The 15,704-nt window shown below is 42.2% G+C and overlaps 1 protein-coding gene across 6 annotated transcripts in view; it reads left to right on the top strand.

The window, feature by feature from the left end:
• The first annotated feature begins 342 nt into the window (after window positions 1-342).
• Window positions 343-15,704, top strand: part of ZDHHC14 (zinc finger DHHC-type palmitoyltransferase 14) — a 109,696-nt gene continuing 94,334 nt past the window's right edge. For 3 of the 6 annotated variants that reach the window (XM_021294735.2, XM_021294733.2, XM_005507667.3), the window contains exon 1: window positions 345-2,481. In XM_021294735.2, the coding sequence (XP_021150410.1) occupies window positions 2,231-2,481 (251 nt within the window). In that variant the 5' untranslated portion in view covers window positions 345-2,230. Of the gene's footprint in view, window positions 2,482-15,704 lie in introns of all 6 variants that reach the window. The other 3 variants (XM_065057311.1, XM_021294734.2, XM_021294732.2) reach the window with 3 other exon arrangements.

Genomic DNA, 15,704 nt, shown 5'->3' with positions numbered 1-15,704 from the left:
GCGGTAACCGCCCCGCAACGGCCGCGGAGTCAGCCCAGCCCCGCCCAGCCCAGCCCAGCCCCCGCCCCGCCCCGCCCCGCCCCGCCCCGCCTCGCCTCGCACCGGGCCCTGCCAGCGCTGCCCGGCGGGTCCGCTGCGACCCCTCCCGCCCGGACGGGTCGCAAGGCATTCTGGGGCCTGTAGTCCCTGCCTCCGCCCTCCTGCCTGCGGGGCCTCTGCGCGGAAGCGGACGAGCGAAACTACAACTCCCAGCGGGAGGAGGGGCGTGCCCCTGAGCGTCCGTGCCTGAGCCTGCACGGGGAGGGAGGCGGGTCCCGTTAGGTCGGGCTGCGTGGGCGGGGCTTTTCTTTCTCTGCCGCTCACTCGCACAACTCGTTCGCCGTCGGCCCGGCCGCCGGAGCGGGGAGGCCTCAGCCGGCGCTGCCGCCAGACATCGCTCGCGGCTCGGCGGCGCCCGCCTGTGTGCGCGCGCCTGCCGGGGACGGCGCGCGGTTGGTCGCGCGTGCCGGGGGAGGCGGCGGCTGCGGGAGCGGGGGTTCCAGCGCAGGCACTCGCCGCCCGGCTCGTTCCCCGACTCCTTCCGCCCGCCCGGCGAGCGGTTGCCGTTGGAGGCGGCCATGGGGAGGAGGTAGCGCTGTCGCCGTGTTCCAGCGGCCAGAGGGAGGGCTGGGCTGATCCGGCGGTGTCCCCGCCGGGGCTGGTGCGGGGACCTGCCCGCCCTCTCGCCGGGAACCGGCTGACTGACTGACCGGTCGCGGAGGGGGGTGCGCGCTTGTGTGGTCCCGTCCCTCGCCGCCTCCCCCCGCTCCTCCCGCAGGCGGCCGCCGCTGCGGTGGTTACCGCCTCCCCTTGAAGATGAAGAGGCGGCAGCTGCTGCTTCTGGGTCTGGCTGCGGGGGAGAAACCTGGATAGAGGCTCCAAAGAAAAAGAAACAAAAAAAGGGGGGCAGAGAAAGCCGCCGGCTGGCCGAGGGGGAGCTGGGCGTTTTTCTCACCTCGCTCCGGGCACAAGCACAGCGAAAGTAGGGAAGCCGCTCCTCCGCGCTGAGGGGAGGGAGCAGGATGCGGGGGGGGGCCCGGCAGTGCTGTGGGCCGTGGGCGAGAGGCTGCGGCGCGGCGGCGTGCGGGCGCCCGCGGCGGCTCTGAGGCGGGCGGTGAGGATGGTGGAGGGAGGGAGGGAGGGAGAGGTCCCGGCAGAGATCTCCCACCGGCGGCGAAGCCTTCTTTTCTCCTCCTCCCACCCTCCCTTCCGCACGGTCGCCCGCCCCGCGAGGCTGAGGCGCTGGGGAGCATGAGGCGGCGGCGGGGACCTGTTGTGTAGGGGCAGGCGGGGGTTAAGCGCGGCGGCGGCGCCGCCCGGGGCGCGGGGCGTGAGGCGGGGGAGCGGTTCGGCGGGGAGGGAGGATGAGGAGCTGCTGCCGGGGCGCTGGTGTCTGTCGGGGACCGGCCCAGCCCCGGGCTGACTCCGGCTCGGGAAAATCTCCTTCGGTGGAGTCGTGACAAGGGGAGAAGGGCCCGCGGGGAGCCCTGCGCCGCAAGGTCTGCGCGGAGCGGCGGCCGCTTCCCGCTGAATTGCGGCTTCAGGAAGAAGAGAACTGGAAGTGTTTCTCGGAAGCTGGAGTTGCAGACTGGTTTCTTTCTTGCCTTTTTTTTTCTTAATGGGTTGTAACGCATGTCTCTGGAGGGAACGTTTTAGGAATGGTCATTTTTAGCAGTGAAATCTGCAGCGCAAAGAAGGATTATAACAAATCTCTATGAATGATAGACTCGATTGCTAAACTTTGCCTTGACCAACTTCTGACCCTCGGAGAGATCTCTCAGGGTGTGCGTGGGAAGGAGAAAAAAAAACCCACAACTCCCACTTGAAAATAAACTTGAAAAAAGAAAGACTAGTTTTTTTGGACAGTCTAACTGCTTTTTAATTATTTTTTTTGGTCTTGTTTTGTGGTAAGTTGTTTTAAAAAGGATTGTCCTACACAGTTGTTTTGTAACTGGTGGAGGAAGGAAGGATCCCTCTCAAGCATTTCTGATCTGACAGCTTTGGTTTCTGAAGAGTTAACTGGTGGTTGCATGATACACCTATTGCTAGTCTGGTAGCGGACTTTTCGTCTTTTTGCTATTTTTATTAACTGGGGCTGGTGGAGAGGGTTGTCTTGGTCAGAAGAATATTTGCACATACATATATTGTATATATTTTTAGTGGGGTTCTCCCCACATTTTACTCTCTCTTCATGACTCCTGGAGGTGGTAGTGGGCCCATGAAAGACTGTGAATACAGTCAGATCAGCACACACAGCTCTTCGTCTCCCATGGAGTCTCCCCATAAGAAAAAGAAATCAGTTCCCAAGAGAAAATGGGAGGTTTTTCCTGGAAGAAACAAATTCTTCTGCAATGGGAGGATCATGATGGCTCGACAGACTGGAGTGTTCTACCTGACTCTCGTTCTCATCTTGGTCACCAGTGGACTCTTCTTTGCATTTGAGTAAGTGACATTGAAGTCTTCATATCTTCCTTCTCTTCCTCTAGTTATTTATTTTCTGGTTGAAAGCAGGGTAAACATGTTTATCCAGATGTCATCAAGAATTCTGACTGAATTCACCTAATAATGGTTTATATAATTGAAAATATGATCTAATAATGTGCTGAGGGACATATCCTGTTTTGGTTATCATACTCTATGAAAAACTGATGTTTGAGAATTAAGGTTGTAATGCTTGTATACTGCAGGTTTTGAGCTCTTGCTGATGTTGGAAGAGGAGTGTAAAACAGCAGGTTTGGGATGGTCAGGAAATGATGTAGCTTCTTGTCTGTCAGTTACTCTGCTGAGAATCAAAACAGGCAGGTGCAAAAATACTGATCTTTTGTTGTAGAACTGAATGCAAGAAAAGCAGTGTCTTTCAGTAGTTCATTAATTGGGCCTATTTTTTTTCTCTTGAGGTCATTTGATATCTCATAGATAAGAATTCCAAGTTAGTTAAAAAAACCAAAACAAACAAACAAACAAAAAACAAAACAAACAAACAAACAAAACAACAACAACAACAACAGCAACAAAAACAAAAAACCCAAACTCTACAATTTTGCATGTACCGAGCTTTCCACCACTAGGTAACAGCATGACTTTGTGATGGTAACTTGTATGTGAGTTTAGTCTTAGTTTAAGCTATGTTTGGTTTGGAGTTCGGAATTTTCTTTAAGCAAGCTTCTGATATCCTCCTAGGGCTTTTCTTCTCTGTTGCTCTGAATCTTCAGGAGTCCTTTTCATCTATATAAAATGAAAACAAAGAGACAGCAAATGAGATGTGCTGATTTTTGCACTTATGTTAGAGTGGTTACATTAGCTATGCATGGCAATAAAGAATTAGGCACATGATATGAACAATACAGTTTGACTTTTGTTTCCTTATTTTTTTTAAAGCACTGAGTACAAAGGTGCTCACGCTGCCAAAACAATAGCTCTAGTAATAACTGAATACTTTGAAAAGAGTTAATGCTAATTTACCTGTTTTAAACTATCGTAGCTTGATTTTGTGGTTAGTGTCAGGAAAAAATTCTTCAAAATACATATACAGCTCTGAGTATTTTCTTGAATGGGAACTATTATATATAAGTAAGCTTCAGCACTGCCTCCAGAAATTCTGTTCACTTTGCTGAGTGACACAGTTGAACAACAGAGGTTATTCGTTACTTGGCATCTTCAAGAAAGAAGATAGTGACATTAGCAAACCCCAAATTGTGACAGTGAAATGTAGACCATCTTAACATACTGGTAGTAGTAAAGAAGGTAAAAATGCTCACCAGGTAACCAGTGGCTAAATATATATGTGAGCTCAGCATTGTCTTTAGTGGGCTCCAGATTACTTCAGGGAGATTTATTAGTTGTAAATCATATGCAGACACTGTGAAGCTGCTTGAACATCCTTTGAGTAGCTGAAATAGTAGTATTGCATCAGGACTGGGTGCTCATCTCTTTTATTTGCCATGATTTGGCCTGGTTTTGGAAGACTTTTCTGTGTGGGCTGACGCATCTGTGTGCGGTCTCATCATCTTCAGCAGCACTTCTGAAGGCAAGTGCTGACTTCCCGCCAATACCAGAATGTAGATGTCGGATCGAAAAAGTAATGTTTTATAATCATGATTGTAAAACTTATTTAGTAAGCCACCACTTACAGTTTATTTATACGTTTTAATACTGTGATCCTTCAGAGATAAATATTCTCTGCATCTGCATGATTCAGAACTGCTGAAGCAGGATGAGCTGCTCAAGCTGTTCATCACCTTCTGATTTCATTACTGCTCTGAGCTATGTGCTCTACGAAAGTCAAATGCTGCAACTTCTGTTGTGTTTTTGAGCTTATTTGCAGTGTAACTGCATGTGATGGACAACATTTTTAGTCAATCTACAGCATTTTGATATATAATTGGTGCCTATTCTAACCGGAAGTCTTGAAGCAGGGAAAAATCTTGGGCTTTATATAACTGTATAAATTCTGTGTGTGTGTGTGCACTGGTCTTGAGTCATTCTTGTATCACTTGCACTCTCCTTTTAAGGAAAATCAAAGTAGGGGGTGGCAATGACATTTCATTTTTATAATAATAAGGTAGATTTTGGTCTTTAAAAAGCACTTGCACTGGAAAATTATTACTCATTCTCTGAAGTCTAATTAAAAAACAAACCTGAAGACTACGGAAATGGTGTCTGTTATGTTTGAACTGCAGAAGGTTGTTCTTATTACAACGAAAAGAGGAGAACCTCTGATTGAAAAGTGTTACTTTGAAGCAGTTTCTAATTGCATTTCTTCCTGGTAATCTGAAGTTAGTATTTATTGATCAGTTGATAACACATTGAGTTGTTATAGTGTCACTTCCATTATTTGGCTGATTATGTTCCTCATTAACCAGCTCTTTACAGAATATGACAGAAACGTGTTTCAATCCTTTGAGTACAAACGGAGTAAAGTGATTTTTAAATGGGCATGTGCCTCTTGTGTCTGAACTGTAAGGTCAAACTGTTGTTGAAGAGGAAGATGCTCTGTGTTCTTGGAATTGTTTAGTCTTTTTGCTACAATTGAAATAAATGATTTTGTTTCCTTTGGTTTTGAAATCTGGAAAATAGGTACTCAGGCTCCAAGTCATTCCCTGGTTACAGGCAGTAGAGAGGAGGGTGAGTAGGAAAGAGATGACATTAACAGCTGATTCCTGGGAAAGCATCCTGTTAACATAAACACTTGTCCTTTATTCTTTTGGCTTTATTCCTGTAATGTAATTTTCCCCCTGTCCCCACACCTCTTCATTTTATTTTACTCTTGACACCCAGTCATCCAGAACTGTATCTCATGTGCTTTGGTTTAGTCTTCAGGGGAGAAATACATTTCTCTGAATCAACAAATCCTAGCTCTCCAAAAGTGAATGTATGTAATACGCCTTGACCTGTGTAGCTTTTGACATTGAACCATGCCTCTTCATATTTATGCTTCTGCACTTTTTCCTACCTACTTTTTCCGGCTCCTGCTTCAAGCTGGTTTTATTCCTTTCTCTCAGTTTACTTTTATCTCTCGTATATTCCAAGTACATCACCACTTCTTCCTTTTATCATTTTACTGTTCTTTTTCAAAGAGGTAAACCAGAATTTGCTTAAATGAAAAACAACAACAAACCGTAAACTTCCAAGCAGGTGAAATATTTAAAATTCCTGCCTTCCACCCATTCTAAAGGAAGAGAATGCAGACAACAAGCAGTTTTATTTCTGTAACTTGCATATTAAATGTAACATGAGTTATCGCAAGCCCTTTTGGGTCCCAAGAGGGATGCTGTGCTTGAGGTATTCTTAAAAGTGATGCCTATTTAAAAATGCTCAAGATGAGGCACCACAAATTACTTAAATTGTCTTTAAAATTTTGGTATGTTATTTTATATTGAAAATATATTTTCTAACTCTAACCTCATGATATTTAGCTGTTTTTCTTTTTTCTTGCAAATTTGGCTTTGTGTTGAACTTTTTTTTTCTTTTTTCTCGCTCTCCTTTGCCTTGCCCTATTACACAGGCATACATATTTTTTAAAACTATTTAGTGCTCATGTAGAAGTAGCTGCATGAAAAGCCTGGAAAACAAATTCCTTTTCCCAGAGCAAAGATAGCATCTGTAATTGAAGGGCAGATCTCAATGCTGTACCTAGCCAGTTCAACCACTGTATTTACATATGTGCAAAGTCTTTTATTGGTACAATAGAGGCAAAACTAGGGCACTTCTTGCTTATTGCTTTTATTCAGCTAGATACATGTACCCAAAAGAGAAAGGAACAGTTTATGCTTATGGTCAGGGAACATGTCTACAGCTGATCTCCTTCAGTCTAGCCAGGCAAATTAAACGTCCTGTGAAAGGTGGGTTTAAGTGAATATGCCAACTGAACTGAGTTGACTCAGGCACAGTCATGTTTTCTTCTGTCAACTCAGTTGCAGGGTGAGTAGCTCTGGAAGAAGGTTGGAGCAGATGGTAGGATGCCAGAAGGGCTGAAGCAGTACAGCTCTTTTCTCTGTAAATGTGAGTCAGAGCCCTGTCACTTCTGATACCATTTGACACTTGCACTGATTCAATGAACTAGAGATTTTTTTTTTTTTTTTTGAGCCAGTTAAATCTTGATTTTTGTGAGCATTTGTATAACCGTGCTGTCTTTCCAAAGATGGATGTTGGAAAAGTATTTAAACTGAGACTGTTTATGTGCATATGCATGTACAAATCATTGCTTTCCATCGGCTCTTGCAGTTGCTGGCAACCTGCTCCATGCCTCCCACTTTGAAAACCAGTGTGACTGGAGGACATCCATGAGTCACGCTTCCTAATGCAGTGTAGATTGTTCAATATTGAATTTCTGTAGCTCTATGGCAAAGTGTTGTAACTTGCTACTCACTGTGACAAATCTCTGTGTAAACACTGATGTTAGTAAGCTGAACATTTTCATTGTGGTATTGACAACCATCTTCATCTTACAGCAAATATTTTCTGGTCTTGCAAGAGGTGTATTCTTCGTGCAAGGTCGTATTCCAAGTATGTAGAATTAATCTTAATTCATCTGCTAATCTCCTGTATCTTTCTTGCTCTGCTCTTAAGATGAGTAGGTTACTTGCATCTCTTGAATGACCATGTCCTTAACTACGAGTTCCTTAAAAGGAAGTGCCACCAATCTGATTTCAGCTGTTAAAGGCTGGTATAAATTTGTAGCGTATTTCCTGCTAAAGATGTCAAAATGGATTTTAATGCAAAAATCATGGCATATAAACTAAAATGATTGTTCAACAGATAACTGCATCTTTTTCTACATGGAAGGCAGTAGGTGCCTAATATTGCACAGTGTATGCAGTGATGAGGAAGTGTTTTTTCCCCCAGTTTTCTTTGTTTTTTAAAAACGCCCTGTCATTAAAACTAAATTGGAGCAATATTCCTGTTTCTCATTTTGCCATATTACACTTCTATGATAACTCAGTGAAAAAGACATGGAATACAGTCAGTCAAATCTTTTGGGGTTACTTTTTGTACTGAGTTTATATATATATACCAAATGATATGGCAAATTCTGGAGGGATGGTATGCATTCCAACTAGATGCTGTATATTCTTGGCAATTAAGTTATCCTGATAATGCTAACTGTCAGAATCAAATATCTTTCAGGTACAAAGTATATCTAATACTTTTTTTCTGTGACAAGGGATTTTCGTTTCCTTGGTCATGAAAAGGTTTACTTAATTCATCTCTTCTAAGTTTCCCAGTGATCCATGCAAGTATGTCTGCTGAAGTTTCTCACTGGTCAAAAGGGAATAGATTTTACTACCCTGTCTTGAATTACAGAATGTTAGGGATTGGAAGGGACCTCGAAAGATCATCTAATCCAATTCCCCTGCTGGAGCAGGAACACCTAGGTGAGGTTACACAGGAATGTGTCCAGGTGGGTTTTGAATGTCTCCAGAGAAGGAGACTCCACAACCTCCCTGGGCAGCCTGTTCCAGTGTTCTGTCACCCTCACTGTGAAGAAGTTTCTTCTCATATTTAAGTGGAACCTCTTGTGTTCCAGTTTGTACCCATTGCCCCTTGTCTTATCATTGGTTGTCACTGAGAAGAGCCTGGTTCCATCCTCGTGACACTCGCCCTTTACATATTCATAAATGTTAATGAGGTCACCCCTCAGTCTCCTGTTCTCCAAGCTAAAGAGACCCAGCTCCCTCAGTCTTTCCTCATAAGGGAGATGCTCCACTCCATCATCTTTGTTGCCCTGCGCTGGACTCCCTCCAGCAGTTCCCTGTCCTTCTGGAACTGAGGGGCCCAGAACTGGACACAATATTCTAGATGTGGTCTCATCAGGGCAGAATAGAGGGGAAGGAGAACCTCTCTGGACCTACTAACCACCCCCCTTCTAATACACTCCAGGATGCCATTGGCCTTCCTGGCCACAAGGGCACAGTGCTGGCTCATGGTCATCCTGCTGTCCACCAGGACCCCCAGGTCCCTTTCCCTTACGCTGCTCTCTAATAGGTTGTTCCCCAACTTATATTGGAACCTGTGGTTGTTGCTGCCCAGATACAAGACTCTGCACTTGTCCCTGTTATATTTAATTAAATTTTTCGCTGCTCAACTCTCCAGCCTGTCCAGGTCTCGCTGGATGGCAGCACAGCCTTCTAGCGTGTCAGCCACTCCTCCCACTTTGGTGTCATCAGCAAACTTGCTGATGGTGCACTCTATTCCCTCATCTGAGTCGTTGATGAATATATTGAATAGTACTGATCCCAGTACCAATCCTTGAGGGACTCCACTAGATACAGACCTCCAACTAGACTCTGCCCTGTTGACCACAACTTTCTGGCTTCTTTCCTTCAGCCAGTCCACCTCACTACCTGCTCATCCAGACCACACTTCCTCAGTTTAGCAGCAAGGATGCTGTGGGAGACTGTGTCAAATGCTTTACTGAAATCAAGATAGGCCACATCCACTGCTTTGCCATCATCTGTCCACCTGGTTATTCCTCATAAAAGGCTATGAGGTTGGCAAAGCACGACTTCCCCTTGGTGAAGCCATGTTGACTGCCCCTAATGACCCTCTTATCCTTAATATGCCTTGAGATGGCACCCAGGATAAGTTGTTCCATCACCTTTCCAGGAATGGAGGTGAGGCTGACCAGTCTATAGTTATCCATGTCCTCCTCCTTTCTCTTTTTGAAGACTGGAGTGACATTTGCTTTCCTCCAGTCCTCAGGCACCTCTCCCATTTCCCACAACTTCATTGAGCAGGTATATCAGTTTAAACTTTTAAACTTGATTTGAATGAATTATATGATATAAACTGAAATCCTTTTACCCAGAAACATACTAATAGCATTTGATAGTAGGTTGTGCATCTTGACTTTTCAAGGGTAGGCATATTTATTTGGAAATGGATAATGATTAAATGCTTCGTTTTTCAGAGTAAAATTCTGTGACGACAACAGAAGGGTTTTGGAAGTCATATCCTCTTTAGTTCCCCTGAAATTGCAGAGGCTTTTTATGGTTTTGTGATGCTAACCCCTTTTCCAAAATAACTGTTAAACAGCTTCTATTTGTATGAGTTGGGGCTTTTGGTTTGGAGGTGCAGTTTTTGTTTTTGTTTGTTTTCTGTTCAGCTTAGTTGATGGTCTTTATCTACTGTTTCACGTAGAAAACAAGTTTTGAACATAATTTTTCATCTTTTCATTTACTCCTTTCTCACCTATAGTTCTACTTGTATTTCCACCTTTTCTTTTTGGAGGTGGAAGGAAATGAAAATAGGGAGTATAACAGTGTGAGAAGTGATGTTGGCTTCTCAGATACCGCGTCCACTCAGGACCTTTAGGGAATCACTGTGTAGCCGTGGACCATCGACACATGTGCCTGTTCAGAGTGAAATGTGAATGTTTGTGGTTGTCTTTGCCTGATGTCACCTCAACCCCTTGGAGAAAGAGGGGAAATTTCATCACAGCCTGCTGAGAGAGTGATTTTTCTGCTTTCATCATAGCTCAGCACTGTTGTTGCAGATAGGTGTAAATTCTCCCTTAGGATATTTGATATCTCTTCTAGAATGTGGGGAAAAAAAGGTAATTTCAAAAGTTTGGTTGAATAGACTAGACTATTTTGGTTGGGACCTACAACGATCATCTAGTCCAACTGTCTCACCACTTCAGGGCTGACCAGAAGTTACAGCATGTTATTAAGGGCACTGTCCAAATGCCTCTTAAACACTGACTGGCTTGGGGCATCCACCACCCCTCTGGGAAGCCTGTTCCAGTGTTTGACCACCCTCTTGCTAAAGAAATGCTTCCTAATGTCCAGTCTGAACCTGCTCCGGCACAGCTTTGAACCATTCTCATGTGTCCTGTCACTAGATACCAGGGAGAAGAGCTCAGCACCTCCCTCTCCCCTTTGCCTCCTTAGGAAGCTGTAGAGAGCTCTCCTAATTTATACTAGTGCCCAGCGTTACTCTAACTTAAGTGCAGAATCTGGTTATTCTTACCTATATATATGTCTTCAAATATTTAAAAATGCTGATGGATAATACTTCTGTACATCTTCAGCCATCAGAATGTGAGGTTAGACTTGTAATTTTTTTACAGTTGTTTGATAAAATCTAAATTTATCACTCAAAAGTTTGAGGTTTCTGTTGTTGATACAATCTGTATAGTATGCCTGTTTTGTCTTTCCCTGAGTAGGTACTCTCAGCCCTTTATTTGAATGGATGTGTGCCAAATGTATAAAATCTGTCTTTGGGAGACTTTGGGAGAGTCATGTTAAATAGATTTACACTACTGAAAAATGAATTTCTGTTTGTTCTTCTTGGAGGACTGGCATTGCCAGGTGGCTATTTTTATGTCAAGCTCACAGAAATTTTCATACCTTGTTTGAAGGAAATATGTTCGTTTTTTTTTCATATGTTTTCTTAAGTCAGTTTTTCAGGAATCATGTTACATGTGAAGTATTCTTTTTACTCATGTTTATATTTGGACTAGCGATGCGAAGAATACCTTGTTGCTACGTGGTTCATTTTCTATCATAGCTGTGTTGCATTATTATTTTGTAAATGGCATTTTATACAAAACAAATATACCAGTGATTAGCTCCCCTCTGGATGACTGAGAAATTATCTTCCTTTAGAATGAAAAGAGAAAATATTAGTCTGTGCAGAACTTGAACAAAACTGTTCTGTCCATGCCTTTTTTTTTTTTTTTTTTTGGTGGGGGGGGGCAGTGGGTGGGTAGGGATGGAAAAACATCTGGGCTTATTTGTAGATTCAGTAGAAGCTGAAATGATGAAATTTGATCTGGACATTAAAAATATAAATTCCTTTTTAACAACAGTTATACCTTTTAAGCAGTTAAAAATAACAACACAAAGCCTTTTATATTGCCTTTTTAAATGGGAAGAGTATCTCCATTTAGTGCAGCATTAAACTGTTAGTTGTAACATTCAAGTGTGAACTAATTATTGGAAAGTGAAGATGACGGCAGGAGGAGAAAGCTGAGAATATTTTTAACTTTCTAAGCTGCGTGATTGTTTCAAAATAGCTCAGTCAAAAACCCCATTGGCTTAAAATACTGGGACACTTTGAAAAATTGCTTGAAATATTATAATAACTTTATCTAGGAAATTTTTGTCATCCTGATTGATGATCCTTTAAGTGAGGCTGTTGTAGCTGATGATCACTTAAGTTTCAGGCTGCCAGTAAACGTTTGTACGTGTCCATGCTGCTTGTCTTTCCTTTGGCAAAGCTGATGAAAAGGGGAAAAACCCCCTGAAGTCAGCTGGAGCTTCTGGTGTTTGTTAAACTTTATGTAATTACAGACCATTTTTTTCAGAACTTAATACAAAACCTGTCAAGTGGTTAAACTTTTTCCAAAGTAAAGCAACATACTAAAATGAAGAAATCAAGATAAAGTCTATGTATAGTAGCCAAAAATAAAATTCTGTTCATATTTCTCACATTGCAGAAGTATTAAATGTTACTGACAAAATGTACTTAGAGAAGGAGGCTGAAGCGTTTTGGAGTTTGTTTTGTGTAACACACACCCTGTCCCTTAACCCTGTTGTACATATTCATAGTAGAACTCCTGTCAGTACTGCAGTTACCAGGCAAAGGGAGCTTTGTATTTGCAAAGCCCAACCATGGGATTTCTGCAGTGTGCATTAGTGGAGATCTTACTCAACTACATTCCAGAACATTAACTACCAAGCTGACAATGTGCTGTAGTGCTATATGATTATTCAGCTTCTATATCCCTCATCACTTCATTTTCATCAGTGTCCGTAGGGTTTATTCAAGTTACTGTAGCTAATGAGGTCTTACATAATGAGCTTGGCTAATGAGATCACAGCTGGTTTTGTTTTATGTTTTTCCACTCCTGCTGTCCCCTTAAGTTGCTTACTGTGATAAATACTGGCAGCGTGCATTTATTGTGGTGAATATGCAGTCAGGTCAGCTTCTTCTTTAAGTTTTACTCTTATTTAGAAAAAAAAAATTACAAGACAGAGATTAAATAGAATACTGAAAATTAAATTGATAACTTCTGAGTTCAGGTTCTCAGTTAAGATATACATAACATCAGCCGTTTGTGAAGTTCATGTTATAGTTTAAGTGCAAGTTAACACTTACATGGTCTGCATTGAGAATATATGAAATAAATTTGTGGGTTTTAGTGTACGTTTCTTATACATATGATCGATATATATATTAGTTCTTAAGAGCAGGGAGCATACATACTAGAATTTATTATTATTTTAACATAAACCCTAGTATATTACTAGAAGTCTTGAATGTAGATTAAAAAACATTGGCAGAGATCAGAAGCTTTTTTTCCACTGCTAGGAAAAAGAGCACTAATGCAAAACTTACGGTTTTAATTGTGATAAATGTTGTGTACCCTCTTTTTTGAGCTGTCTGGAAATCAGGAAATTGCAGTCCTGGTCTTGTGTACTCGGTGCACTTGTTAGGTATCCCACTGGCCATGTTTCAGGGTAGAAACAAGTGTCAGACCAGCCTGTACTGAAATTTTGCTGGCATGCTTTTTTGTGCTCATTGTATAGGTTTTCATGGCACAAATATCTATGCATGTTCCATAGTAAATACTGTTATATTGGCAAAAAAGGACTTCATAGTGTTGAATTAGAATGTGGAAGAGTTATAATTTTGCCTAGTTTGGAACTCTGTAAAGCAGTTAAAAGCACTAAGAAGAAAAGTAAAGGCTAGAATAGCAGTGACATCTCTCTCATCAGTATTGCAACTCTGTAATAAACTTGCTTCTTGTGAATGTGTTTTCTTTAGAGCTGAAGATCATAATGCTCCTGTATAGTGAAAAAATACAATGTTTGAGATACCTTTATCGTTCAACATGATTTGAACTGCTTCCAGGGCTGGACAGGCATCAAGTAAGGAAACAGCCAAGTAAACTTTGTCATTAGTCTGAGTAGACTGGTACATGAAATGTGTTGTATGGTGTGGTGTAAAAGACTGGAGTGCACTGTGTAAAGGCCATAATCACTTCTGGTTTGTGTCAGTGAATTAGCCTGGAGAAGGCTCAAGGGCGATTTTATTAAAGTAACTACTTGACTGGGGTGGGGCGGGAAGCCCTGGTCTCTTCTCAGTGGTACCCAATGACAGGACAAGGTGCAATGGACACTTTTCCCAGCTTTCCTTCACTTATCTGCTGTTCCTCACCAAGCTTTGCCCTATACTATCCATCTGGCTTTTGTTGAATTATATTTAGTGTTTTCTTATCATGTTTAAATGAAGTCAATTTAATCCAGAAGAATGTTTCTGTATATAGTTCTCCCAGTAGTATGATGTGTTCATCAGTTTGTCTGTCTCTCACTTAAATTTTGTGAACTTTTCTTTCCTTCCATCTAATCTTCCTAGCCATTTGTTTACTTTCAATCGACTAAGAGCACTGTTCTTGTAGAAGGGATGGGGAAGCAATAATGAAGAAGTTGAAGGACTTAGTTTTCTTGTTTCCATAGTCATAAGGGATGAGAATACAGTTTTTTCCTGTGATCTGCATTGTATTTGCCTGTATCATTGTGCAGATATGTAAAATCATGGGTTCTGTCTCCCAATACTTTATGGAGATCAAAATGTTGTTTGGATTCTGCAGGTTAAGCTTCCTCCTTGAGCCTCCTATGTGACAATATTAGCTTCAGACCAACTCTTGCAGCTTAGTAGATAGTCCAGCTTCTGGACTTCTAGACATAAAGGTTGAAATGGTTTGTCAGAAAAGCTTCTAAAGCTGGATTTTTTTATCTTTGAGGAAGAGAAATACCCTGGATAGGTCAGATTAATCCAAACTCCATTTAACATTGATTTGCATAAGAAATGAAAGTGTAAATAATTCCAGTAGGACAGGTGTCCAGTTTTGGATTACAAATTGAAATATAAGAGGAAAAAGCTTAAATGAAATAGCATATTTTATCTAAGTGAAATATATCTGGATCTCTATGTGCTATAGTATCTACCACTGCTGAGTTCCTCTGAGGCTGGTGGAAGCCAAAGGGGCATTTCCCCCTACCACATATTCGAAGCACTGTGAAAACAAATCTTATGGACTAGATGACTTTTAAAGATCCCTCCCAATCCAAACTATTCTATGAATCCCTTCTCCCAGTCCTCAGATGTTACCACTTTTGACTGGCTCTCTTGTTTTCCCCACCCAATGGTGAACCACTTGAGGGAGTTCCCCGCCTGCAGAAAGCTTATCCTTCCCTTCTGCCCACACAAGGGAAAATTTTCTGCTGCTTCAGATCCCTGAGCTGAATCCCTGAAAATTCAGAAAAATGTTATTACTGGTTCAAGGGAGGAAGTGGGGAAGCGAGAGGGAGGAGACTGTCAGATCGTCTCAGCTATGATTTGAAATTGTATCTGAGCTTGAGGAAACTTGTTGATGTGTGGTCTTGGTTCATTGTTTGGCATCTGTGAGGGCACAAACAGAATATCATTGGACTTACTGGATTACTCTTTAGTTGCTTAATGAGAAACTAAAGAGTTTTGACTTCTTAACCATATTTTATTTCTGAAGTAAATGGATTGTAGGTTACAGAACTTAAACTGCAGCATCTTTCAAATAACACATTACTAAGTGTTCTTTAGCTGTTTATGTCTTTCTTTTTTTCTGTAGTTTTTTTAAGAAAGATACTATACGCAATTCTGTAACATAACACGGGTCAGTAACTGAAGCATCCATGCGTGTGTAGTCTCTGTTACCCATATCCAGACTGCAGAGCCAATGTGTTTTATTGTGTTTGATAGCAGAGCCTATGGAAAAGCTGCATGAACCCTCTTCACTGTAGCTGGTATAAAAACAGCAGAGTTAGCTCAAAATATGCTAAACTGAAGCAGGAAAGGAGTTTTCTTAATCCTTGTCATTTCTCCTGTGCTTCATCTGAGAGAGCAAACAACACAGGGAAATTGCCTGTTTCTTCACAGTCCCATTCAGCTACTTACTTGGGTGGTTTTTTGTTTTGTTGGTTTGTTTGGCATTGTAAATGTTCTATGTTTAAACTTAGGAGGATGAAGGAAGATTCATAAAGCGGTTAATGGAAAGCTGAACAGCCTGCATGCAAGAGGCAGTTGGAATGGATGTCTCTATTCACAGTGTGATAAAAGAATTGGCCTTTAAAATGATTTTGTGAAATAAGCCACCTAAAGCTAATCAGAGCAGAAGGAAC

This window comes from Columba livia, chromosome 3 (assembly GCF_036013475.1).
Source record: "Columba livia isolate bColLiv1 breed racing homer chromosome 3, bColLiv1.pat.W.v2, whole genome shotgun sequence".
Taxonomy (NCBI): domain Eukaryota; kingdom Metazoa; phylum Chordata; class Aves; order Columbiformes; family Columbidae; genus Columba; species Columba livia.
The sequence above is the reverse complement of the archived record's forward strand: the minus strand, read 5'-3'. Positions and strand labels throughout refer to the sequence as shown.